Source organism: Pseudorasbora parva, chromosome 25 (genome assembly GCF_024679245.1).
Source record: "Pseudorasbora parva isolate DD20220531a chromosome 25, ASM2467924v1, whole genome shotgun sequence".
In the NCBI taxonomy this organism is placed as follows: Eukaryota; Metazoa; Chordata; class Actinopteri; order Cypriniformes; family Gobionidae; genus Pseudorasbora; species Pseudorasbora parva.
This window is the reverse complement of record NC_090196.1, coordinates 6,986,335-7,009,123: the sequence shown is the minus strand read 5'-3', so window position 1 is coordinate 7,009,123 and position 22,789 is coordinate 6,986,335. Positions and strand designations below refer to the sequence as shown.

At 41.1% G+C, this 22,789-nt stretch overlaps 2 protein-coding genes and 2 pseudogenes across 2 annotated transcripts; all 4 read right to left on the bottom strand.

The window, feature by feature from the left end:
* Positions 1-22,789, bottom strand: part of LOC137065275 (uncharacterized) — a 29,033-nt pseudogene that overhangs the window by 5,237 nt on the left and 1,007 nt on the right.
* Positions 12,977-13,364, bottom strand: LOC137064930 (histone H2B-like). The gene has a single exon (XM_067436487.1). The coding sequence runs from the start codon at positions 13,362-13,364 to the stop codon at positions 12,990-12,992; it is 375 nt and encodes a 124-aa protein (XP_067292588.1). The 3' UTR covers positions 12,977-12,989.
* LOC137065188 (histone H4) lies at positions 14,641-15,253 on the bottom strand. The gene has a single exon (XM_067436774.1). It carries the CDS (start codon positions 15,031-15,033, stop codon positions 14,722-14,724), a length of 312 nt encoding a protein of 103 aa, XP_067292875.1. The 5' UTR covers positions 15,034-15,253; the 3' UTR covers positions 14,641-14,721.
* Positions 21,445-22,541, bottom strand: LOC137065362 (histone H3-like; annotated as a pseudogene).

The window sequence follows — 22,789 nt, the reverse complement described above, 5'->3', positions numbered from 1 at the left end:
CGACCCTGTCAACACAGTTGTCGACAGGTATCAGGAGGCGAAGAGGCAATCTGCAGCGTTCAAACAGTTTATTCCTTTGCCGCTCCAAGTCATCGAGCTCCTCGTACCGGCAGGTACAAAAGGAGAGCGTCGCCTCTAGAGCCACTCCCCAGGGAGCTTGGCAACAGAGGTGGCGTCCTCGCCCGAAGCCGGCTCAGCAGTCGGGAAAGAGGTCCTAGCCGTGGTAGGACCTCTGAGGGCTGTCCCCTCCGGGGAAAAGCGGCTGAGGCCTTTTTCTCTGCGGAGCCCTCTGGAAATCGATGTGGTAATCCCGGCATCAATGACACTTCGGGCCACATCGGTTTCCAGCGTACGCGCGCTACCTCGTCTGCCCCGAGGGGTATCGGGCAGGCAGTGATGGCGTTCGCACACCGAAAATCGTGCACGACCTCTCCCTACTGGGCAGCCGCTTCAGGCGATCGAGAACGGTATTCCAAAAACACCCGAGGTCAGCCTTGAGAGGCTGATTCCCTTGGTAGATTTTTTTCCAGGCGTGGCTACGCCTGTCAAATGTGTCGCCATGGGTCCTGCGCACTGTAGAAAAGTTCTACAGTTTGGCCACAGCCCACCAAGATTCAGTAGGGTGGTCTGGACTGCAGTGGTCCCAGAGCGGGCTCGGGTTACGGAACAGGAAGTACACTCCCTGCTGGTAAAGGAAGCCATAGAATGTGTTCCTCCACCAGAAAGGGAGTCTGGGTTCTACAACCGGTACTTTATAGTTCCCAAAAAGGACAGGGGTGTGCGTCCGATTTTGGATCTGAGGTATTTGAACCGGTCTCGGAGGATTTCAGAGACTCAGATTCGGTCCGAGGATTGGTTTGTCACGATAGATCTGAAAGACGCGTACTTCCACATTTCCATCCATCCTTCTCACAGGAAGTTCCTGAGGTTCGCTTTCGGGGGCGAAGCATTCCAATATCGGGATCTTCCATTCGGCCTAGCTCTCTCCCCTCGCACGTTCACCAAGTGCATGGATGCAGTTCTGGCTCCACTAAGGCTCTAGGGCATCCGTGTACTGAACTATATCGACGACTGGCTCATTTTGGCTCAGTCTCGAGAAATGGCAGTTCGGCATCGAGATGTCGTCCTTGGCCATATTCAGAGCTTGGGGTTGACGCCCTCAGAACAGGAAGAAGAGCGTGTTGACGCCCTCCCAGAGGACCACTTTCCTGGGAATGTTATGGGACTCGACGACGATGTGGGCACATATGTCTCCCGCGCGCATCGAGTCCATACGGGCGATGGTCTCCAGCATAAAGCTAGGCCGCAACATCACTGTAAAGCAGTTTTAAAGACTGCTGGGGCTCATGGCAGCGGCGTCCAACGTAATACCCTTTGATGAACCTTGGTGTGCTGCCTGTTTATGTATATATATAATGTGTATTGTGATTGGATAATTTCTATCTAATATATATATATATATATATATATATATATATATATATATATATATATATATATATATATATATATATATATAACCACGGCCCTGGTTACAAAATAAATGGATTCTACATATTTTTCATTTGATCTACTGTGATTTTCATGTTGAAATATTGGGGGGGGGTGTAACTGATGGATTTGAGTATTGGGGGGGTTACATCCCCCCCATAAACTACGCCCCTACCTGCAGGCATTTCATCCTCCACCTCATGTGTCGGCTGAAGAGGGGAGACGTCATCTGCTCTGCAAAGTCAGAGCACTGCAAATTTATCTGCGGAAGTCTTCGCAGTGGAGAAGGTCGGACCAACTGTTAGTTTGTTTCGGGTCTCCTAAGAGGGGTCTCCTAAGAGGGGTCTGCCCGCGACTAAGCAGACGGTCAGTAATTGGATCGTCCAGGCTATTGCCTTGGCCTATAAGGTGCGCAACTTGCCTTCACCTTTGGCCTTGAGGGTACATTCCACAAAGGGCATGGCCTCTTCTCGGGCCCTTCAAATGGGGGTCCTGCTTCAGGAGATCTGTGAGGCAGCCGGCTGGGCTACCCCACACTTTCATTAGGTTTTATAGTCTACATCTCCCTGTGACGCCAGGCGCTAGGGTGCTCTCGTCCTAAGTGTGCCTGAGTTCCAGTTTTCACATTAGGGCAGGCATGGGTCGTTGTGACATAGTGGGTACTCGTTCCCCAAAAGATTCGTTTTACGACGCAGTGGGAGTTCCGTCGAGAAGGGAACGTCTCGGGTTATGTCTATAACCCTTGTTCCCTGAGAGGGAATGAGACACTGCGTTGCCTTGCCACGCCTCTCCATGCCTGGGAGTGATTTGCTTCATCGCGAAAAGGCTAGCGCTATTGTGATGCGGCGTCCCTTTATACTTCCGGGTATGCCGACACTTACTACGTCATGACGTAGCACCAATCAGGATCGGTCTTAGTTTCATTCATGCTTCAGATGCGTCACGCTGTGGGCGTTCCCCAAAAGAGTCGTTTTACCACACAGTGTCTCGGTCCCTCTCAGGGAACAAGGGTTATAGACATAACCCGAGACGTTTTCTGTGAGCATGCATTGGCAAATGATGTGTAAAATGTCTGTGATGTGCAGATTAAATCATGCAATGCAGCCAAAAACTTGTGTTAACCACAGATTCATTCAATGATCTTTATTAGCCAGGATTGTTGATGACATCATCACGTATTGCATCCTAGGTCAATAAAGCTGACGATTATAGCTCTCTACAGACATGTCGATCAAGCTTCTAGACCAATCAGAGCACGCGATCTCCCTTTCCAACTTTAAGGAGAAGGGGCCACTGAGTTCAAACCATAGACCACCAAAAAATATGAGTGAAGCCATTATGTCGATGTGAAATAAACAGTTGTGGAAATGTACAAATTAAAGGTAAAGCTCCAATTTCCTCACAAAAATCCCGAAAATTGTCAATCATGATGTCACACCCCTGATTTTATAGCATCATATAACTAAATAAAACTAAACTTATTTTAAAAAAAAAACACTTGACATGAAATCATTGTGATAAAAACGTCCTGTTACATGTGTCCATGTGTTTCAGATGTTTTTTTTTGTTTTGTTTTTTTGTCTCTGGGGGTATTCCAGAAAGCAGGTTATGTGACATATCCGGGTATGTTTAAGAGTAAGTTAGCGGATAACCTCAACTTTCAGTTCCAAAAACAGAGGTAACATTTAGGGTATGTAAGTAACCATAGCAACTCACTCTATGAACGTGTTCCAGGGTTCGTTTGCTTAATAACTAATATAACCAAATTTGTTTCAGTTATATAATATACAATATTATATATTGATTCTAAAAAAAATCAAATAAAAAATAAATTAAAAAATAATATTAAATAAAAAGCATAAATATATTTATTATTTATTTTATTGTCACCTGTTGGGGGTTAACAGCTTATGACCCAAGACCAGTAGTGAAAAATGAAGACAAAGAGTCAGGATTGCAATTAATTAAAGAACATTTTTACTTAAGAATAGTTTGCAGTTTCAAAAGCAGAAGCCAGCTTTAAGTCTCACAAGGAGTTCGTAGGCTGCTTCTCTCACCGTCTCGTCGTATTGCCCTATCGTACATACAATTGTCCCAACTGTTATACTGTTTTAAGGTCTATCCACATCATTCTGATTGGCTCAGATAACATCCAACGTGAGCAAATATAGGAGCACATATCACCAAACTAGGTAGACTAGTCGTCGCTCCATAACCAGAATTACATCACAGTGAACTCAGAGAAGTGTCATCAAGTGCCATCCAGTGGTTAAAGTCTTCCGTGTCCTGATTAGGGTCGCAGTGTGTGTGATGGGTAAGTTTAAAGGGGTACTTCAGCGCTGGGAAGATGAATCTGTATTTAAACTGGGTAATCAATGCAGTAGAAATGTGAAATTATTTTTGAATTTGGTGTCTTCTAGACTGAGAAAAGACAGAAAATCTATTTTTGTCCCATGGGGATGAAAGACAACAATTCCCAGAATGCTTCGCTGACCTGTGAGGCCATTCCCAACGCCACCAACTTCTGTGACTGAGTTGAAGACACTACAATTAAAAACTGAACGTGTCTGTTCAATATAATGAGTGAGTCACCGCGCGAGTATCACAGCACTGAGCACTGACTGCAGGAGTGATGAGAGCTGAGGTAATCGCGACCATCTATGATCGCGACTACACTCGCGGCATACATTCACAACGCGAGTTCAGCCTGGCGCGTTTCAGTTCATGCCTTTGCAAGCTTAACTTTCATAGAAATGAATTTGAGAAGTTAAAAGACTTACATTGCTCACCATAGCTCCGTTTAAATGAGTGCCTGTAGCTGTGGGCTGAGCTCTCCCTGCAAGCTGAGTGTTATCTCCCATCCCCCATGCGCAGATTCAAAACATGCGGAAATGGCTCCCTCTGCTGGCTGTAGTCTTTAGCCTTTGGGCAAGCATTCCTCCTATGATGCAAAAATCGTCAATTTGCATCATAGGAGGAATTTTTCCAGAAATAAAATGCATAAATCTCTTGTCTCAGGGGGATATGAGGGGGGAAAGCACAATCATTTGAATATAATCCAGGGTTTCTACTGATACAAAGCCATATGCTAATCGCTGAAGTAACCCTTTAAGGGCTGGGGCAGTAGGGGGATAGAATGTACAGTTTTTACATAAGATTCGTGCCCATTGGGCAAATCATTTTTGAGAGTCTCTTTAACCATACCAACCCATCTGACCCACATATCCTGGACAATTTTCCAGACCTGCCACCAACCATACACCTGGATAACCCACCACTCTTCTCAGAACTCTGGCAAGCCATTGCAGGGCTAAAGAACAATAAATGCGCTGGACCCAACGGAATCCCTGCAGAAGTTTTCAAACCAGGAGGATACATCCTCACGCGCCATCTGCACCTCCTGATCCAAAATATCTGGGAACATGGGACCCTCCCACAGGACTGGAAGGATGCTAACATCATGGTCATTTACAAGCAGAAAGGAGACAGAGCAGTCAGCAACAGCTGTCGGATATCTCTCCTCTCCTTTGCAGGGAAAGTCCTGGGGTGAAACAAGAGTGTGTCTTGGTTTCCTATGCTCTTTAACATCCTCCTTTCTGCCATCACCTGCCTCTTGCATTATATCATGGGGCATGAAGACGGTGTCCATGTGGAATACTGACTCGACGGAAGCCTCTTCAATATCCGTCGAATCCAATGTGAGCTCAAATCTTTGAGCTTCAGTATGCTGATGACTGTGCCGGCATAGCCCACAGCCTGGACTCAATGCAGCATGCCCGTAACACAATATCCAGTCTGTACCAGTCCTTTGGCCTACAGGTTAACACTAAAAAAACATGTCCTGGGAAGACCATATCCCCCACACAGCCATCCTCACTAATACTAGCTCAATCTGCATGGAAGCAGCTGTGGCCAAAAAACATCTGCATTGGATAGGTCACACTATATGCGTGCCTGAACACTGCCTACCTCGCCAAGTCCTCTACAGTCAACTACTGGGCGCAAAGCACTCCGCTTGTGTACAAAAACGGCGCTTAAAGGACTACACCATGGGACCTTCTGAAGCGAGCCAACATTCCCCTCACGCAGCTCGAATCTCTGGCACTTGACAGATCAGCCTGGCAGGTCACCTGTGCCAGTGCCGTCTTTCAAATACACCAAAAAAAATCAAGACAGACGATCCCAGAGACGCATCAAGAGACACCAGCAGGCGGCTGGTACCGGTGTCTGGTTTCCCTTGACTCATCTTTGGAAGAGTGTGCAGCTCAAGGATTGGACTCAATGCTCACGAGAAGTGGCACCAGCGGCAAAGTCGAAGATCTCAGTTTTACTTTTCACATTTTCCTTTGGTTAGCAAGTTTAGAGGGTTTTGGGGGAGTTAGTTTCTGTTTTATTATTTTCTTAAATTTTGCACCACCCTAGTTCCTTTATCCCTATTACTTTATTGCATATCATTTTTTCATATTTCTTTCAAAATGAATTGTATTATAGCGCACACATACTAACTAGTGGCTTTGGCTTTATGTTGTTAGGGGTTAACAGCTTATGACCCAGGACCAGTAGTGAAGAAATGAAGACCAAGTGTGAGGAGTGTAATTAAATAAAAGAAACATTTACTTAAGAATAGTTTGCCGTTTCAAAAGCAGAAGCCAGCTTCAAGTCTCACAAGGAGTTCGTAGGTGGTGCTCTTAGGCCGGAGACACACTGCAAGCGTGGCGTCAGCATGGCATTTCTGTTGTGTGTCAGCCGCTGGGCGGCTGCATGGCATTTTCTCTGTTTTTGCACACCAGAAGAGTGTCTGACCACAATTACATCACAGTGAACTCAGAGGCCACAGAGAAGCATCCACAAGTCTATCGTTTTCTGCAGAATTGCCCACCTCCAACATTAGGCCTGCACAGATCTGGTACACACACACACACACACACACACACACACACACACACACACACACACAGAACTCCAGAGAATACCGGTTTCCTCCAAAGGTTGAGAACATCTTAACTAATTATAAACAAAACATTTCTCCAAAGTACGTGCTTTCTCGCAGTGAGAGGTACAGATAATAGTACAGGCAATATTCATCTATAATACAGGAAATATAAAAGTTATAAAATACAATAAATTAAATGAAAGACAAATCCATATTTCATATCTGGAAGCCAGGCTAAGCCTTTGAGCAAACCCTGTTACTGCACTCCTGACATGTTAGGGGTGTGTGATGCCTCAAACACAGGACCGTGTTGCAAGTGTTTTAGTGACACATCACATATCTCTGGGCCAGTCCCTCCTCAGAGACCAAATATACACTTTGGAAACATAAAACAAGAAACATAAAAGCAAAATCATAACTGGAAAGAATCATTATAATAATATAGGAAGATAAATATTGATTAAGGTTTTAATTATGAATTGAATTAGGATATTGATCCTAATTGACTAATTCAATCTATATACACAGGTATATTGACGCGGCAGTGGATTTCAGAATCTTTCAATGTACTAATAAATCAATTGGCTTCATCCACTTTTGTGTCTGGTCTTTTCTGCTGCCTGCTCCATTACAGCAATATCAATATCTAAATGTTACATTCTAACCCTAGACCTTTAAAAGTTCGTAACACTGCCTAAAATGACAGAAACCAACTTTGGGTTAAAATTATATAAAGTGTAATTTGATTGTTTAGTTTGTCTTGCGTCCATTAGAAAACAAAGAGGGGCAGGGGTTAGGAGCTATACTGGGACCAACCACCTGGGGGCGAACGAGATACATCGGCTTCAGTTTTCAACACTAGTGCGGCAGGCTTGGTTCAAACGGTGATTGCGAGTTAGTCTGAGAGTTTGGTCAGTGTTTTTAAGTTATTGCAACTGATTGGAGCGATCTTCTTTGTACAATGACTTGTAAGGCAGTGTAAGCGCACGAAGGTACCTTCGGAAACAGTTTCGGATAGTCTCTGAGGCCTTGTGACGTTTCTAAGTTGCCAGCTGCTCATTAACGCCATCTGGTGTCTAGTGTCAGAGTAGGATTTCAGTGTGCGATTAATGTAATAAAAATGGAAAAAAGCGAGCTTATACAGTTATGTATTAAAAGTATGATGACACTCGAAGACCTTGATGAACTCGCACAAAAAAAGGTACCTGCGTAAGAGGAGAAGGTTGAGTATGCTAGCTATTTACTTGAATGAAAGCGCAGAGGTATGTCTACATTGCAGATCAGGTAATAAGAAATTATGAAATATGAAAATTAAGTAATATTGAAATGAGCAGTGCTTTTCATTATGTTTTATTACCATATTTCTGGTCATAATTGTACAGTAATTGCTATTATTAATGAAATTACAAAAACAAGAGTTTAATTTTAATGTTTACTCTTTTGTGTTTCAATGTTTCATACATAACTACTATACATAATATTGTTCCCAAATGATTTTTACTGGACACTTATTAACTATCCACAGCATAGCTTGCCAGTTTATTTCATCCACGACCAAACAGTCCCACTCCTGCGCATCTTTTTTGAAGGGAGTGACACACGGCCTGATCTCCGTCTGAGCCGTGCATCCATTACAGCCCTTCTCCAGCTCCTGAACCAGACGCGGCTTCATGGGTCCAATCATCGAGATACAGGTTTTCCTTTTCTGGCAGGCCAGTGAAACCTCCTACTGTGTGTTGTGCAGGGCATTTGATGGTTAAATCCACAGTTCACCAGCTCATCCATCGAGTGGCATGGGCAACGTGTGATAAGTGTCCCAAGCACCTTAGATGCACAAAGGGAGGTTACTGAGGGTTTCAGGCAGCTGGCTGGGCATCCAGATTTTCAAGGGTCAATGGATGTCATTGATGGATGTCACATCCGGATCAAAGCACCTGGAGAACCCCATGCTCAGTGCAACAGAAACCGCAAACCGTTTCCCTCAGTCCAGCTGCAAGCTTTATGCAATCACAAAGCGCGGTTTATCGATGTGTTTGTTGGTTTCCCTGGCTCTGTGCATGACTCCAGAGTCCTCCAACGCAGCCCCTTGTATTGCAGAGGCACATATCCACCACCAGGACACTTCCTCCTGGGTGATGAGGGATACCCCTGTTTGGAGAGGCCCATTGTTGACTCCCTATAAGCAGCCTGTAAGAGGAGTGACATAACAGGTTTGAAAATATATAAGTAAATCAACACATGAAAAGCATCCTTATATGTTTTGCTTATATTGAAGTATTCAAATCACCTTTGTGGCTGCACAGGTTTAATGGTCATCACGCTAAAGGCCGCTCTGTCATTGAGCGACCATTTGGCATCATGAAAACTAGGTGGAGGGCCATCTTCTCCCATGCCCTGGAGGTGGACACTTCATTCAACTGTATCCTCTCCCTTTTCCACCCCAGGACCTGTTGGTGTTTTTTTTTTAGCTCATATACAAAAACTGATGTAGAAATGTACAATGGATTGAAAATCTGGCAGGCTATATTACATGTATGTGTGTGTATATATATATATATATATACACACACACACACACACTACCTTATTTCTTTTCATTTTTTTCCATTTCTTTTCCACTTATGGACCTGCTGAGGAACTGCTGATGAACTTTATCATCCAGGCCAATGTTCTGAAGCACTTTTCTAGAGAAATGTTAGTGATATTAAAGGTTTGAAACCATACTTTCATGCTTTTACTGGGGTGAAAACATGACTGATGTACTTTGACCATGGTTAACACAAATTAAACATGGTTTTTCTATAGTAGCCATTGTTAGGGGTTAACAACTTATGACCCAGGACCGGTAGTGAAGAAATGAAGACAGAGTCAGGATTGCAATTAATTAAAATAAAAATTTACTTAAAGCCGCACTTGGCTACTTTTGCTCTCGGGTCCCCCTACAGTTTGGAAAAAATAACTTCATAAAAGCGTCCTGCGGGTTGGTGCAGCACTAACAGTAACCATAAACACTGCAGGAGGAGTTCAGAGTTCTTCTGGCGTCGCGTGTGAAATGTCTTCATCCCAGGTAACGTACAGTCAGTGGCATGTTTCAGCATGTCATATGAATATAATTTCATGTGTTTTATTTTTTTCAAACGCCAAATAATCACGATGCTCACATTTACAAGCGAGCGTCATTATAGTAGTCTATTGGTTAGCGTTTTACAGAATCTATATGATACTTCAGTTCAATGTTTGAGTGGTAGGTAATCACCGTAACAAGAAGGACAGCATCGGTCGGGCACGCCTCCTTCAGCTCACGCCGACGAGCAAACGCTGTGGCTGGTCACATGTTGATCCTTGTCCTGCCTTTAATCCCATCACTTTTTCGTTTCCTCTTATTGCTTTCCTCCAACAAAACCGTTTCTTTCTTATTTGTCTCTGCTGCTTTGGACATGACTATATTATCCGACGAGCAAAGTTGGGCTCGCACGTCCGAATTTAAGGAAGTGTGGGTGTTGGTGGAAGTGACGTATATGCCGTAAAGCAGTCGAATTTTGTAGTTCTTTTTGTTCTCGGGTTATTACCCGAAACCCGAAGTTTAAAAGTACGATTAAAAACTATACAGACCCCATCAGGCTATGGCAGACGTTTCATTCAACCTATTGTAAGTCGATTTATCATCACAAGAGTCTTAAAAAATATATTATGAAGGTTGAAAAGTTACCTAGTGCTGCTTTAAGAATAGTTTGCAGTTTCAAAAGCAGAAGCCAGCTTCAAGTCTCACAAGGAGTTCGTAGGCCGCGCTCCCTCTCTCACCGTCTGGTTGCCTAGCCCTATCATACATACAATTGTCCCAACAGTTATACCGTTTTCAAGGTCTTATACACGTCATTACTGCAATGTGGATGGTTCTGATTGGCTCAGAGACACTGCACAGTCATGGTAAATTTCCACTCATGTCAGTTAATCTGATGCACGTTTCCACTGACGTGTCACTTGTTGACGCTTTCACCCCGGGAATTAGGCCCGTATAGTGACCTTCCAGATCTGGAGCAGGCGCCAGCTTGCCCAGAACAACAAGTCCACCCAACTCTTAGGGTGCCCATTGTACACCATTCTGATCCGGAGCAAAGAATATTGCGCACATAAACAGATACACAGTCTCTCCAAGGTTGGAGCTGATTAAGCTCCAGTTCTAACTAGTTCTTACCAAAACATACTGATAACGTGTGCTTTCTTTCAGTGAGAGGGACACGCAATAGTACAGGCAATATTCATCTTGAGTATTTAGTGTTTCAGTAAAAGGAAATATAAAAGGAATAAAACATAATGAATTAAGAAAAAACAAATCCATTTCAGATCTGGAAGCCGAGCTAAGTGAGCAAACGCTGTTACTGCACTCCTGACATGTTAGGGGTGTGTGATACCTCAAATCCAAACACATGACCTTGTTGCCAGTGTTTAGTGACACATCACACATCTCTAGGCCAGACCCTCAGTCACTCCTCAGAGACCAAATATACACTTTAGAAAACAAGAAACATTAAGCAAAATCATAACTGGAAAGAATCATTATAATAATATAGGAAGGTAAATATTGATTAAGGTTTTGATTATGAAGTTAATTAGGATATATGTACTATATACAGGTATATTGAAGCGGCAGTGGATTTCAGAATCCCCCTTCACCATAGCTTAACCATGGGAATTATTTATTTTCTTTAATGGTTTGTACACTTTTACTATAGTAAGGGCATTTATTAATTTTTGTAAGTTAAGCTTTGACTGTGCATTACATTACACTTAGTTATATGACAACGGTACATCATACAGCGAAGATTTGAGTATTTACACTACAAATAATGTGACATGAACATAAAAGTCTTTATTAATAACTGAAACAATATTTAACTACTTACTTCCAGCCATTGGCGCTGTTTTTATGCCCGGGTGAAATCCGCCTAATTTTCTACACGTGGCTGTGTCTTCAGATGACCCTTAGAAAATTGGAAATGTTTATACAGAGCGCTTTGGCGATAACCAAGCAAACATTATGTAAGTACTACACTTATTTCTCGATAGAAACAGAATCAAAATGTGTCGAAAGTGAAAACAAAACTTACATTCGCTCTCTCCGACGGCATTTTTCTTGTAATCCAACTTCCGAAGGCAGCATTTTGCCAGTTTCGGACGCAGCCATAGTGTGCACGAGTCCAGCACACCTCACAGCTCCAAGACCCCCAAACCCTTTGCTGTAGATTCTGAGGCCACAGCCAACTCCCAGCAAGCAAAGCCGAGGGATGTCTCATTCTGTACGGGGAACAAAACAAAAAGGTCAGCAAGTGCAATGTCAGTGAATAATGGTGCAGAAAGGTAAGGGACTGCAGTGTGAAGGATGAGGTTCTAGTGCTACCACATTTCTTTCCAAAACACAACCCAGGAGCACAGCTTGTAAAGGACAGGCCCTTTGCAGCTCTTCTTCACAGGCTCTGTGGTGGACATCATCGTGAAAAACACAACCATCTTTGCAAGAATGAGGTCTAAGGCTGGTAAAGTTTCCTTTGGTTGCCTTTGAATGCACACAAACAATATTCCTACATTACACTTGTTTTTTTACTGGATCTCCTCTGTGCCAAAAATATCATAGATAACTGGACCTGCAAAGAAATGTACCATGTGTCCTTCACAAAATCAGGGCCTGTACAACAACACCGTCAAGAACTGCTAATTTCTCCCTTTTGCTATATTGCATGACATGGGTCAAGTTTTGTGATGTGTTCATTATCTTGTCAAGTGTAACGTAACGCATAGTAAATAAAATAGTATTTTACAGGTAATGAGCCTGTCACATTGCCTGCAATATGCAAATTCGACTACTGTTATAACAGTATTTTCTAAAGAGACAAAAAAAGACAATTTTATCAATTTACTCCAATGTATATTGGAGACCACCATTTTATAAATAACAGCTAATCAAGCTAACAGGATTGTAATCTCCATCTACACAAAACATGGTGAGCTGCACAAATGCATCAGATTCCCTGTTTTGATGCCAATGTAGCCATTGTCGATGCACATGTGCTGTGGTTATAATTTTCAAAAAAAAAAAAATCTAATGTCAAAACATGCATTAATCATAAAACTTTTATTAAATAGAACAGATTATATGCTATATTTTTTCACCAAAATGAGACATTTTACTCATGTGGATAGGGTATACTCCTTTAAATTCAGATATGCCTAATTCTCAAAAGAAAAAACTCAAAATATGTTCCTGAGCTGAATTGGTGTTTCACTACAACAGAAACTAAATGTGAGAAAATGCAAGTTGTTTCTATGGTCCTGCGACAGTTGCAGTTCGTTCAATTGTTTCTAATACTTAACTGCCGAAAGTTGCAATAGATTGAATACCGGTATAATTCTGTAAATAGTGTCTTATATGATATAATTGTTAGTTCTCAACACCACGTTATTGAAACAGACCATTAATATAATTAATCATAAGCATTATTAGCTCTTTAACTGAGAATATGTGTGGCTCTTAAAAGAGCCTTTGGGGTGGTTAAGGTCAGCGAACACCTCACTTGGAGCTGGTGTATTTGGTGACGGCCTTTGTGCCCTCGGACACGGCGTGTTTGGCCAGCTCTCCGGGCAGCAGCAGACGCACGGCGGTCTGGATCTCTCTGGAAGTGATGGTGGAGCGCTTGTTGTAGTGCGCCAGACGAGACGCCTCACCGGCGATGCGCTCAAAGATGTCGTTGACGAAAGAGTTCATGATGCCCATCGCCTTGGAGGAGATGCCGGTGTCAGGATGAACCTGCTTCAGCACTTTGTACACATAGATGGCGTAGCTCTCCTTCCTGGACTTTCTACGCTTCTTTCCTCCTTTGGCTGCGGTCTTGGTGACAGCCTTCTTGGAGCCTTTCTTAGGCGCGGACTTTGCTGGTTCAGGCATGATGCTGAGTCGATGTGAGTTCAGGAGCGAGACAGAGGCGTTTATTAACAGCCATATGCTAATTTACTGAGAGATACGGGGTTCCTCTGATTGCCTGTTGTCATAGGCCGAGCCCATAAACTCGTATTTCATTGGACAACTCAAAGCATCACGAGAGGAACGAGGGCCAATCACGGGCGGGTAAATATTAACCCTGCCTACACACATTGTGTTTGAAGGACAACCCCCACACGATTTAATTTCCTTTGTTAATTTCCCGCTTTTTTGCTTTAATAAAAGTTTGAAAAGACTTATATTTTGCAAGATAGTGTAATGTATTTTTTTTTTCGAACATGAGAGAATAATAAAAATACAATAATGTTCAAACGTTAAAAAATTAAGTTGAAAAATAGAAGAATAGACAAATAAAATAAAGCAACACAGCAAAGTATCTTACTTTCCTATAAAAACATGCTTCTATACTCCTACCCCTTTAATTCTTACTTTCCTTTAAATAACATACATACGTATGCATAATCTGAAAACTCATTTTAGAATAAAGTAATGATTAAAGTAATAAAGTAATGATAAAGAAATGAATTTTACCAGAAATTCCCTCCAACACAAAAGCCCCTTTACCACTAAAATTATTTTTTCCCCAATTGTAACTGTTTTCTTGATTCTGTAAATCACTTTGAATAGCAATAGACAGTTCTTCTCTGAAATACACATTAGAACGAAAAAAGCTGATTCCAAAGCAAAATACAGCATTAGAAACTTAAATTGTGTTGAATATTTTATTCGCAGAATTGTCACATTTCTGATATTTATTCAGAACAGTACTGTTGATATAAAAGGATATAACCCTTAAAGGGTTACTTCAGCGATTAGCATTATGGCTTTGTATCAGTAGAAATACTGGAGTATAATCACATGATTGTGGCCTCACAGGGCAGCGAAGCATTCTGGGAATTGTAGTCTTTCATCCCTGAGACAAAAATACATTGTCTGTCTTTTCTCAGTCTAGAAGACACCAAATTCAAAAATAATTTCAAAGTTCTACTACATTAATGATCCAGTTTAAATAAAAGTTCATCTTCCCAGCGCTGAAGTACTCCTTCAAGAACTCAGACCAATGCTTGCATGACAATCATGGGGCATATAAAACAGGCTTTATTGACCGCTTATAAAATGTTTCTGCAGTTATTGATTAAATAAAACGCATCCTTATATCTGCAGTATCGATATTGGGCTTTAATTTACTTTTTTTTCCTATTTATATTATCTAATGCATCATTACGATTGACTCTTTTAAGGGAGAAAATGTGTGGCTCTTAAAAGAGCCGTTGGGTTTGTGGATTCTCTTGATTTCAGGCGTTTAACCTCCGAAGCCGTACAGGGTGCGTCCCTGTCGCTTCAGCGCGTACACAACATCCATGGCGGTGACGGTCTTTCTCTTGGCGTGCTCGGTGTAGGTCACGGCATCGCGGATAACGTTCTCCAGAAACACCTTCAACACTCCGCGGGTCTCCTCGTAGATCAGACCGGAGATGCGCTTGACACCGCCACGGCGAGCCAGACGACGGATGGCGGGTTTGGTGATTCCCTGGATGTTATCGCGCAAAACTTTACGGTGACGCTTAGCGCCTCCTTTACCGAGTCCCTTACCGCCTTTGCCTCTTCCAGACATGGTTAACTTACTTCAGCAGACCAAACAACAACAAGTAGGGAATCGGTGCCGCGAGCAAGCCGTTTATATTTGCTTACAGGACCTGACAGAAGCCACGGCCGCGCAACAAGCCCCTCCCCTCGATATTGCTCGAGCACAAAACAATGTGATTTAACCCTGAAACCAGGGGTCTATTCCAGAAAGCAAGGTTAATATCGTCACATATACCCTGAGCTCTCGGTTAATTAACTCAAACATGTCTTACTCGAGGTATGCTGGTAACAAAAACACATCTGGGAATAAGTTCAGACAGCTCAGAGTATTTTCCCGGTTGACACACAAGACATTCTCAACAGAGCGACGAATAAATGATTCCCCATGGAAACAGACGCAAAGGAAAAGCTTATTTTGATTAATGGCGATTTACATAACCTATTTATCCGTGTATTGGGTATTTGTGCAATAATTCGTTTAATTATTCCACGTCTTCGTTTAATAATAAATCCTTATTCACTGAGAATAAGGATTATATTGTTTGAGGCTAATTAATTGAATGCAGATCTATGTGAGATGACAATAAAATAAATAATGAATATAATTGAGTTGAATTATAACATTTAAACTTATTTTTATACTAATTCTATAGAATTAATATATAATATTGTATATTATATAACTGAAACAAATTTGGCCATATTAAAATATATTAATTATATAACACACATCTGAATACCTCTTAATCAAACTAACCCTGGATCATGAGCTGCCCCGGTGCAGGTTATGTTCAGAGAGTGAGTTGCTTTGGCTACTTACATACTTGCCACTGTTACCTCCATATTTGGAACCAAAAGTTGAGGTTATTCAGTTTCTTACACTTAAACATACCCAGGTATGTCACATAACCTGCTTTCTGGAATACACCACCTGACTGGAGACAGCGACATTGAAGTGATTAGTAGTCGATGATCATGCAGGTGTGTATCTCTACAGAACACTAGTGGGTGTGGACACCCCCTTATAAGACCTCTCTCGTCTCAGTGCGTGCACTTAAAGGTGCCCTAGAATGAAAAATTGAATTAACCTTGCCATGGTGAAATAATACGAGTTCAGGACATCACATACTGTGAGTCTCAAACACCATTGCCTCCTACTTTTTATGTAAAAACCTCAACGAAAAAAAAAAGTGCTTCTCAACATAAACCCAACAGTGACGCAAGCGTTGGGGATCATTTATATGCACGCCCCCAACATTTGCATCTGTCCAAACAGTTGCATTGTCAGGCGGAACTGGAACGAATCATCAAAACAAGCTGCTTGCATGGACACACTTCATGTTCCAGGCTGTTCAGGAGACTTTTCTACCCTTCTCACAGACAAAAAATGTCAACAGTCATGGTTGATGTTTATAATCCGATACCACAACAATTTAATTCAAGTTCGTTCATTTGTTCGGCCCCTTGTTCTTTTGCCACACTCGCTCTACTCCCTCCTTTCCCCATCACATATCAGATCGGAAAGGTATTTATTTTCATTAAAAAAGAGAAAATATTAGAAAGGGGGAAATAAAGCGTTTAACATGTGTTTAATAATACGTTTATTAATAGGTTTCTCGGTTAAGGGGTAGCCAAGGTAAACAGACGTGCTGAATTAAAGATGATAAAAGTGAGTGGGTCCAATATCATTGGTCTTAAAAAGTGGGTGGGTCTTGTCCCACACACACACAATGGTTCCGACGCCCATGGTATTATAATTTCTCATGTTGCCATTCGGTACACAGTTTTAGTAGCCTATATATTGATTTAACAACACCTTGTGTGTGTGTGTGTGTGTGTGTGTGTGTGTGTGGTGTGTGTGTATTCATTGCACCTATCTGTTCTGTTCAATGTTACTTTCATATTGAAGTCCATGGTTATAATTATTCATACGTATAGTGTCATAACTACATCTCTGACATTTATAACAAACGAAACAGTTTGAAAATCGGTTGAAAATTGAGCAAGTTATGGTTATTTAAAAGCACATGCACCATTAAAACACAGTTGCGGACGGCGACCTCCATTGGCCAACGCACGAGACATCTAGCCTTTATTATGGATATCTATGGATGCAAGGGCAGCATGCGCGCTCTTCTCCGTGTTCTTGTGGGCAGAGGGTTGGTCAACAAACTGTTCTAGTGATGTCATTACATCCCTGCACTTCCTGCTGTAGTCCAAACCGGCCGTTCGCTGTAGGCTTTGAAAGGGAACTTCTGTTAAATAAAATATCTCGCTTGGCATTGAACTTTGAGCTTTATAATTTTACAGGTATTATTTATTCTCTAACAGCAACATTACACACTAACTAAAGTTTGAAAGATGGACTCGCGAAGAACGGGACCTTTAAACAATTTCTGATTAAATTGAAAGTTTCTTAGAGAGACCGCATTGTCTAGATGACGCAAGATGCTAGTGCAGTAACAACAGGATACTCCAAGTACCATACAAAACTAAATAGTGTGTCTAATGACAAAGGCTAATATTATTTTGTATTACAAAATACAATCATAGATACTTTGCTTAAATCATTCACTCGATCCGTCTAGCAAATGTCACTTTTCCACCATATAAGTTAAAACGACAGTCATTTGACAAGGCTGTTCATTTTGTAAAAATATAAGTTATATATTTATATTTTTGAGAACTGAAGTAGGCCTATGATGTTTTTGCCTATTTGTATTTCAGATTAGGCTACACAGTGGCTATCACAGTCACTGCGTAACGTTAGCCTACATTGTGACTAACGTTATATAAACATGCAATATCGTTGACAAAAAAAGACAAGTCTAAAATGTAGACTGAATGACGCTTTAAGCAGAACATCTCAAATGGAGATTGATAAAATGCAGCTTACTTGTTTACTGGTGTTTTCAGATCGTCTGTGCGCTAGAGAGAGCTCGCGTGCATATGGTTGCCAGATTGAACATGTTTAGGTAAAAACCGGAGCGTATATGGCAGAGCTATTCAAATCTTACCCTGGAGGGCCAATGCAGTGCAGAGTTTAGCTCCAACCTTAATCAAGCACACCTGAACATGCTAATCAATGTCTCCAGGATTATTAGAAAATGTGTTGAAAATGATTAGAAAATGTGTTTGATCAGGGTTGGAGCTAAACTCTGCAGTGCATTGGCCCTACAGGGTAAGATTTGAATAGCACTGGTATATGGGTTTCTTTTCAGAAAAGCTCTGTATGTGGGATTTAATTACTGAAATCTGGCAACCGCACAACCATGAGCTCTTTCGTTTTTGTACCTATAACATTGATGATCCAAAATGAGGAGTTACCCGCGGTTACGAGTCATCCACAAATATTTGTAATGATATTCAGGTCGCGGTCGGTCATTTGAAATAAAGATGATGCAGGACAAAATGCCCGATTTCCCAAAATGTTAAACTGAGCAATGCCATTGTACCATTTCCATAGGGCTATACTTTTAAATGCATATAGCTCAGTAATGTCCAACGTGATCACATGGTAATGCGTATCAATTCAGCCTGCAGCACCCCTCTCAGAAACTGAAGCTTTCTCGCCTCTATCGCCCCCAGGTGACCGGTCCCAATATAGTCGCTCCTTTTTTTTTTCTTGTAATGGACCAGAGGCACAAACAAAATAGATTAATAAATCAAGCCTTTATTACACTAGAATAAGCTGCATCATACAGCATTCAGAAAAAGAACAGTTTGCGACTTTGCAATCCTAGGGGCTTTCACACTTTTCCTAAAGTGGGCTCTCTCTCAGTTGACCTGCTGATGAATTCTCCAAGCAGGGTCGAAACAAACATTGCGTTCATCAATAATATTCATCTAGAGCTGAAATGGACAATGTGGGCCTCCAAAAGAACTGCCTGGTCTCACTGCCGCACCTCTGAGCTCACGTCAGGGCCTGAAACAATTCTCCTCCACAGGCTGGATTAATGGATATTATGCCAGGGAGATTTTACTACATTTAAAAAATGCGGGTCAGGAAGCAGGTCGGGTACAATATTTTCTTCTCTTTTTTTTGCAGTCCGATTTTCAGACGGGTTTATTTGAAAACGTCGGTCGGATTGGATGCGGGTTGTTTATACATTGACCCGCACATCACTGGTACCATAGTGAATGAACTGTGCTTAGTGGGCTAAGCTAAATGCTATCAGAATGTCACCGCGCGTCAGAGCAATTAAGAGAACGCACTGAGATGAGAGGTAAGTGTCAACTTGTTTTAGTTAAGAGAATAACATAGTTTAGTATGAAAAAACGGTGGCATAATTTTAATAGGTAATCTGTTCAGAGCCTGATTACAATTTTTAAAAATCGCGTTTTGATTTTTGCTGTTTAAATTGTGTTAAAATAGTCTTTAATGTCTTACAAAGCATATGTTTCATATATTAGTAGTATATAACTGAAGCTATAAGTGCTTATATAAGTATATAAGATATATAAAAGCATATCTTGTATATAATCTATTTATTTTGTGCCCCTGTTCTGTATATTGCTGGGGGGGGGGGGTTATTCTTTATTATTTACATTATAGGTACATTACTATGTCATGATTTTGTATTGGTACTTAGTTTATCAGTCAAAATAATTCAGAACATGTTTTTTTCTCCCATTATAGCAATCAATTACATATTTCAAATAAATGTTTTGCGTGTGTATGTCTGTACTTAGTATGGCAATGAATTCATAGTTTATTATAACAATTGCTTGTCCAGAACCATGTATAACAACTTTTGATCAGGCATTTAAACCGCTACCAACAAACACGATTTCACCGGTGGACAGGATTTGTCATGACAACGGCAGTCAAAGGCCCAGTCCCAAATGACACTGTCACTACTTGATCCGTACCGGCAACACGATTTGTTCTGCGCATGCGGGAAAACGTACTTTTGCCGTCACTTCCTGTCATCGCCAAAGTTTTTTTGCGACAACAGTGTCACTTTTTAAAAATATATATTATTAAAATTTTTTTATTGAACAAATACAAAAGCAAACAGCCACAGTTCAAAAAGGATTCAACAACAACAACAAAACAAATATAAACAATAGACAGAGGCAGCAAAATGAATTAAACAAACAAACAAATAAATACATAATTAAATAATAAAAAAGAAAACTATATATATATATATATATATATATATATATATATATATATATATATATATATATATATATATATATAAAAGGAAACTATTAAAAAAAAGCACACAAAAAAACAACAACAGCAACATTGAGCAAGGGGTGACATGCAATTTATAGTAGCCTAAATTAGGTTCAAGAGAGTGAGACAGTGAAAAATATGCCAATGCCTTTTTTTTCCCTTTTTACATTATAAAAAGTTATATATACTTCTTGCACCGCATAGAGGACTTTAAAGCTTTGGCATTGCTTGAAGAAAAGACAGTATCTAAATTACATTTCAGATCTTTACAAAAAATAATAAAGAAAGGTTTAACAGACCAAAACATTTGCACTTATAAAAAAAAAAATGTAGCTAGACAAATAAATAGATCTATAAGGGAAAAAACTTGTCTTTAAGACTATTGTCAGAGTTATACAAAAAAAATACAAATGGGACATCCTTAAATTCCAAATAAAAATTGTCTCAGAGAGAAATACGTACAAACAAACTAAATTTCTTCCAAAAAAAAAAAAGTAACATGAAAACAATCCCAAAAAGGTGAGGGACAGACTCATCTTCCACTCCACAAAAGGAGCAAAGGGGGTCCATCTCAGGAAACATTTTTTTGTTATAAATAAATTGTCCCGTGTGTTTCTTAAATGCGGACATATGTATTCTTTATATTGTAGACAAGTATGTTGCATAACGGCCACCCACGAGCACCCTTCTGAGATCTAAAATGGGACACCCTGTGCACACGCAGTAGCCATTGTAAATCCACAAGCCCGAAAGTGCACATGAAGTGTGACATTTGGGACAGGGCCAATGTGGCATTAACGTTGTGAAAGTGCGGACTCAAGAGGAAGACTGTGAGGGTTTAGGGTGCCATTTGGGACATGGCCAAAAAAAACGTCTATTATAGTTTGAAATTGGCCACTTATTGGTACATAAGCTAAACCATTTTGGTTTAGCTTATGTACTTCTCAGTAGTCATATTTCTTTTATTTTTGTAATGAGTTTTTGTTAAGTCATGTTACAATATTGTTTTAAACTGCTAATCTACAATGGTTAGCTTAACTGTTTTCATTGGTTTTTTTTTTTTTTATTGTATTAAATCCAGAACAAAAATCCTAATAATCAAACAATCATAATGACTATTAATTTTAATAATAATATAGGGACTCCACAACAACAAAAACATAAAAGTATTGCCCCCAATTTTTAATTAAAATACAACAACAAATGAGATTTTAGTGATATTTTGACCACTCAAATAGGAAATGTCCCCGGTTTCCATTTCAGAATTATCGTCACTTTTCACTACATTAGTTTGAATAACTACATTTTAGTGATTATAAATCTATGCAATAAATTTAGTCATGGATAATTATCATCTAAAATGTTTGAAATAGTTTTTTTCCCGTTTGTATTTTGTATATGTACCCGTTCCTGTGTAGACACGGATGGCAGTGCTCTGTTTTAAGCATTTTTTTTCCAACCAAAAATACTTCACACTGGTTCGTCACTGAAAAAAGGTTGAAACCCACTGGTCTAATTTAATGCTTCCTCATCAGAGAAAACACAAGTGCATCATATTCAGAAGAACGGTGTTGAATCACCTCACCTTTTGTTTCTCATAGAGCATATTTCTCTGAGTAACAAGGACATTATTAGGAACCATAGGATGAAAATGCATATAAATAGTCTGTAACCATACACTTAGTATCTATGAAAAAAGCGTAAAATGAAACTGCATCCATTTAGACTACGCAAACATTTCCATATTTTACTCCATATAACGTTAGTCTATAGTAAACGTAGTTTATGTAGGTATACCGAAAGATTTAGAACTAGTAGTAGTGTAACGCCACTTTCTACCTGTAGTCGGTGTTTTAACTGGAAAGAAACTCATTCAAAGCAGTTTTGGGTGGCTCTTAAAAGAGCCTTTGGGGTTTGGTGCGGGTTTAGGCGCGCTCTCCGCGGATGCGGCGGGCCAGCTGGATGTCTCTTGGCGTGGATGGCGCACAGGTTGGTGTCCTCGAACAGGCCGACCAAATAAGCCTCGCTGGCCTCCTGCAGGGCCATCACAGCGGAGCTCTGGAAGCGCAGATCCGTCTTGAAGTCCTGCGCGATTTCTCTCACCAGCCGCTGGAAGGGCAGTTTGCGGATCAGCAGCTCGGTGGACTTCTGATAACGGCGGATCTCTCGCAGAGCCACGGTCCCGGGCCTGTAGCGGTGAGGCTTCTTGACGCCGCCGGTCGCCGGAGCGCTCTTTCGGGCGGCTTTAGTAGCGAGCTGCTTCCTCGGGGCTTTACCACCGGTGGATTTACGAGCGGTCTGCTTGGTTCTTGCCATGGTTGGAGATACTTCTCTCTGTCCTGCTTGCGCTGGAATGCTGTTTTATGCTGCTCGACTGGTTTTATAGCATTGAACCGCCACCGCCTCACAGTGACGCGAGAGGGTGTCGAGGCTTGTGATTGGCTAATATGTGACGTCTGTGCATGAGTGCTAGCCAATGACAGCGCGTTTCCTATTTTCAAACACGCGGAGGGTTTCCCGCTCGAGCTGCGTCTTGTTTGACTAACGTTACCGCAAACAAAGAGTACACGACACCACCCTTATCACCCAAATACAT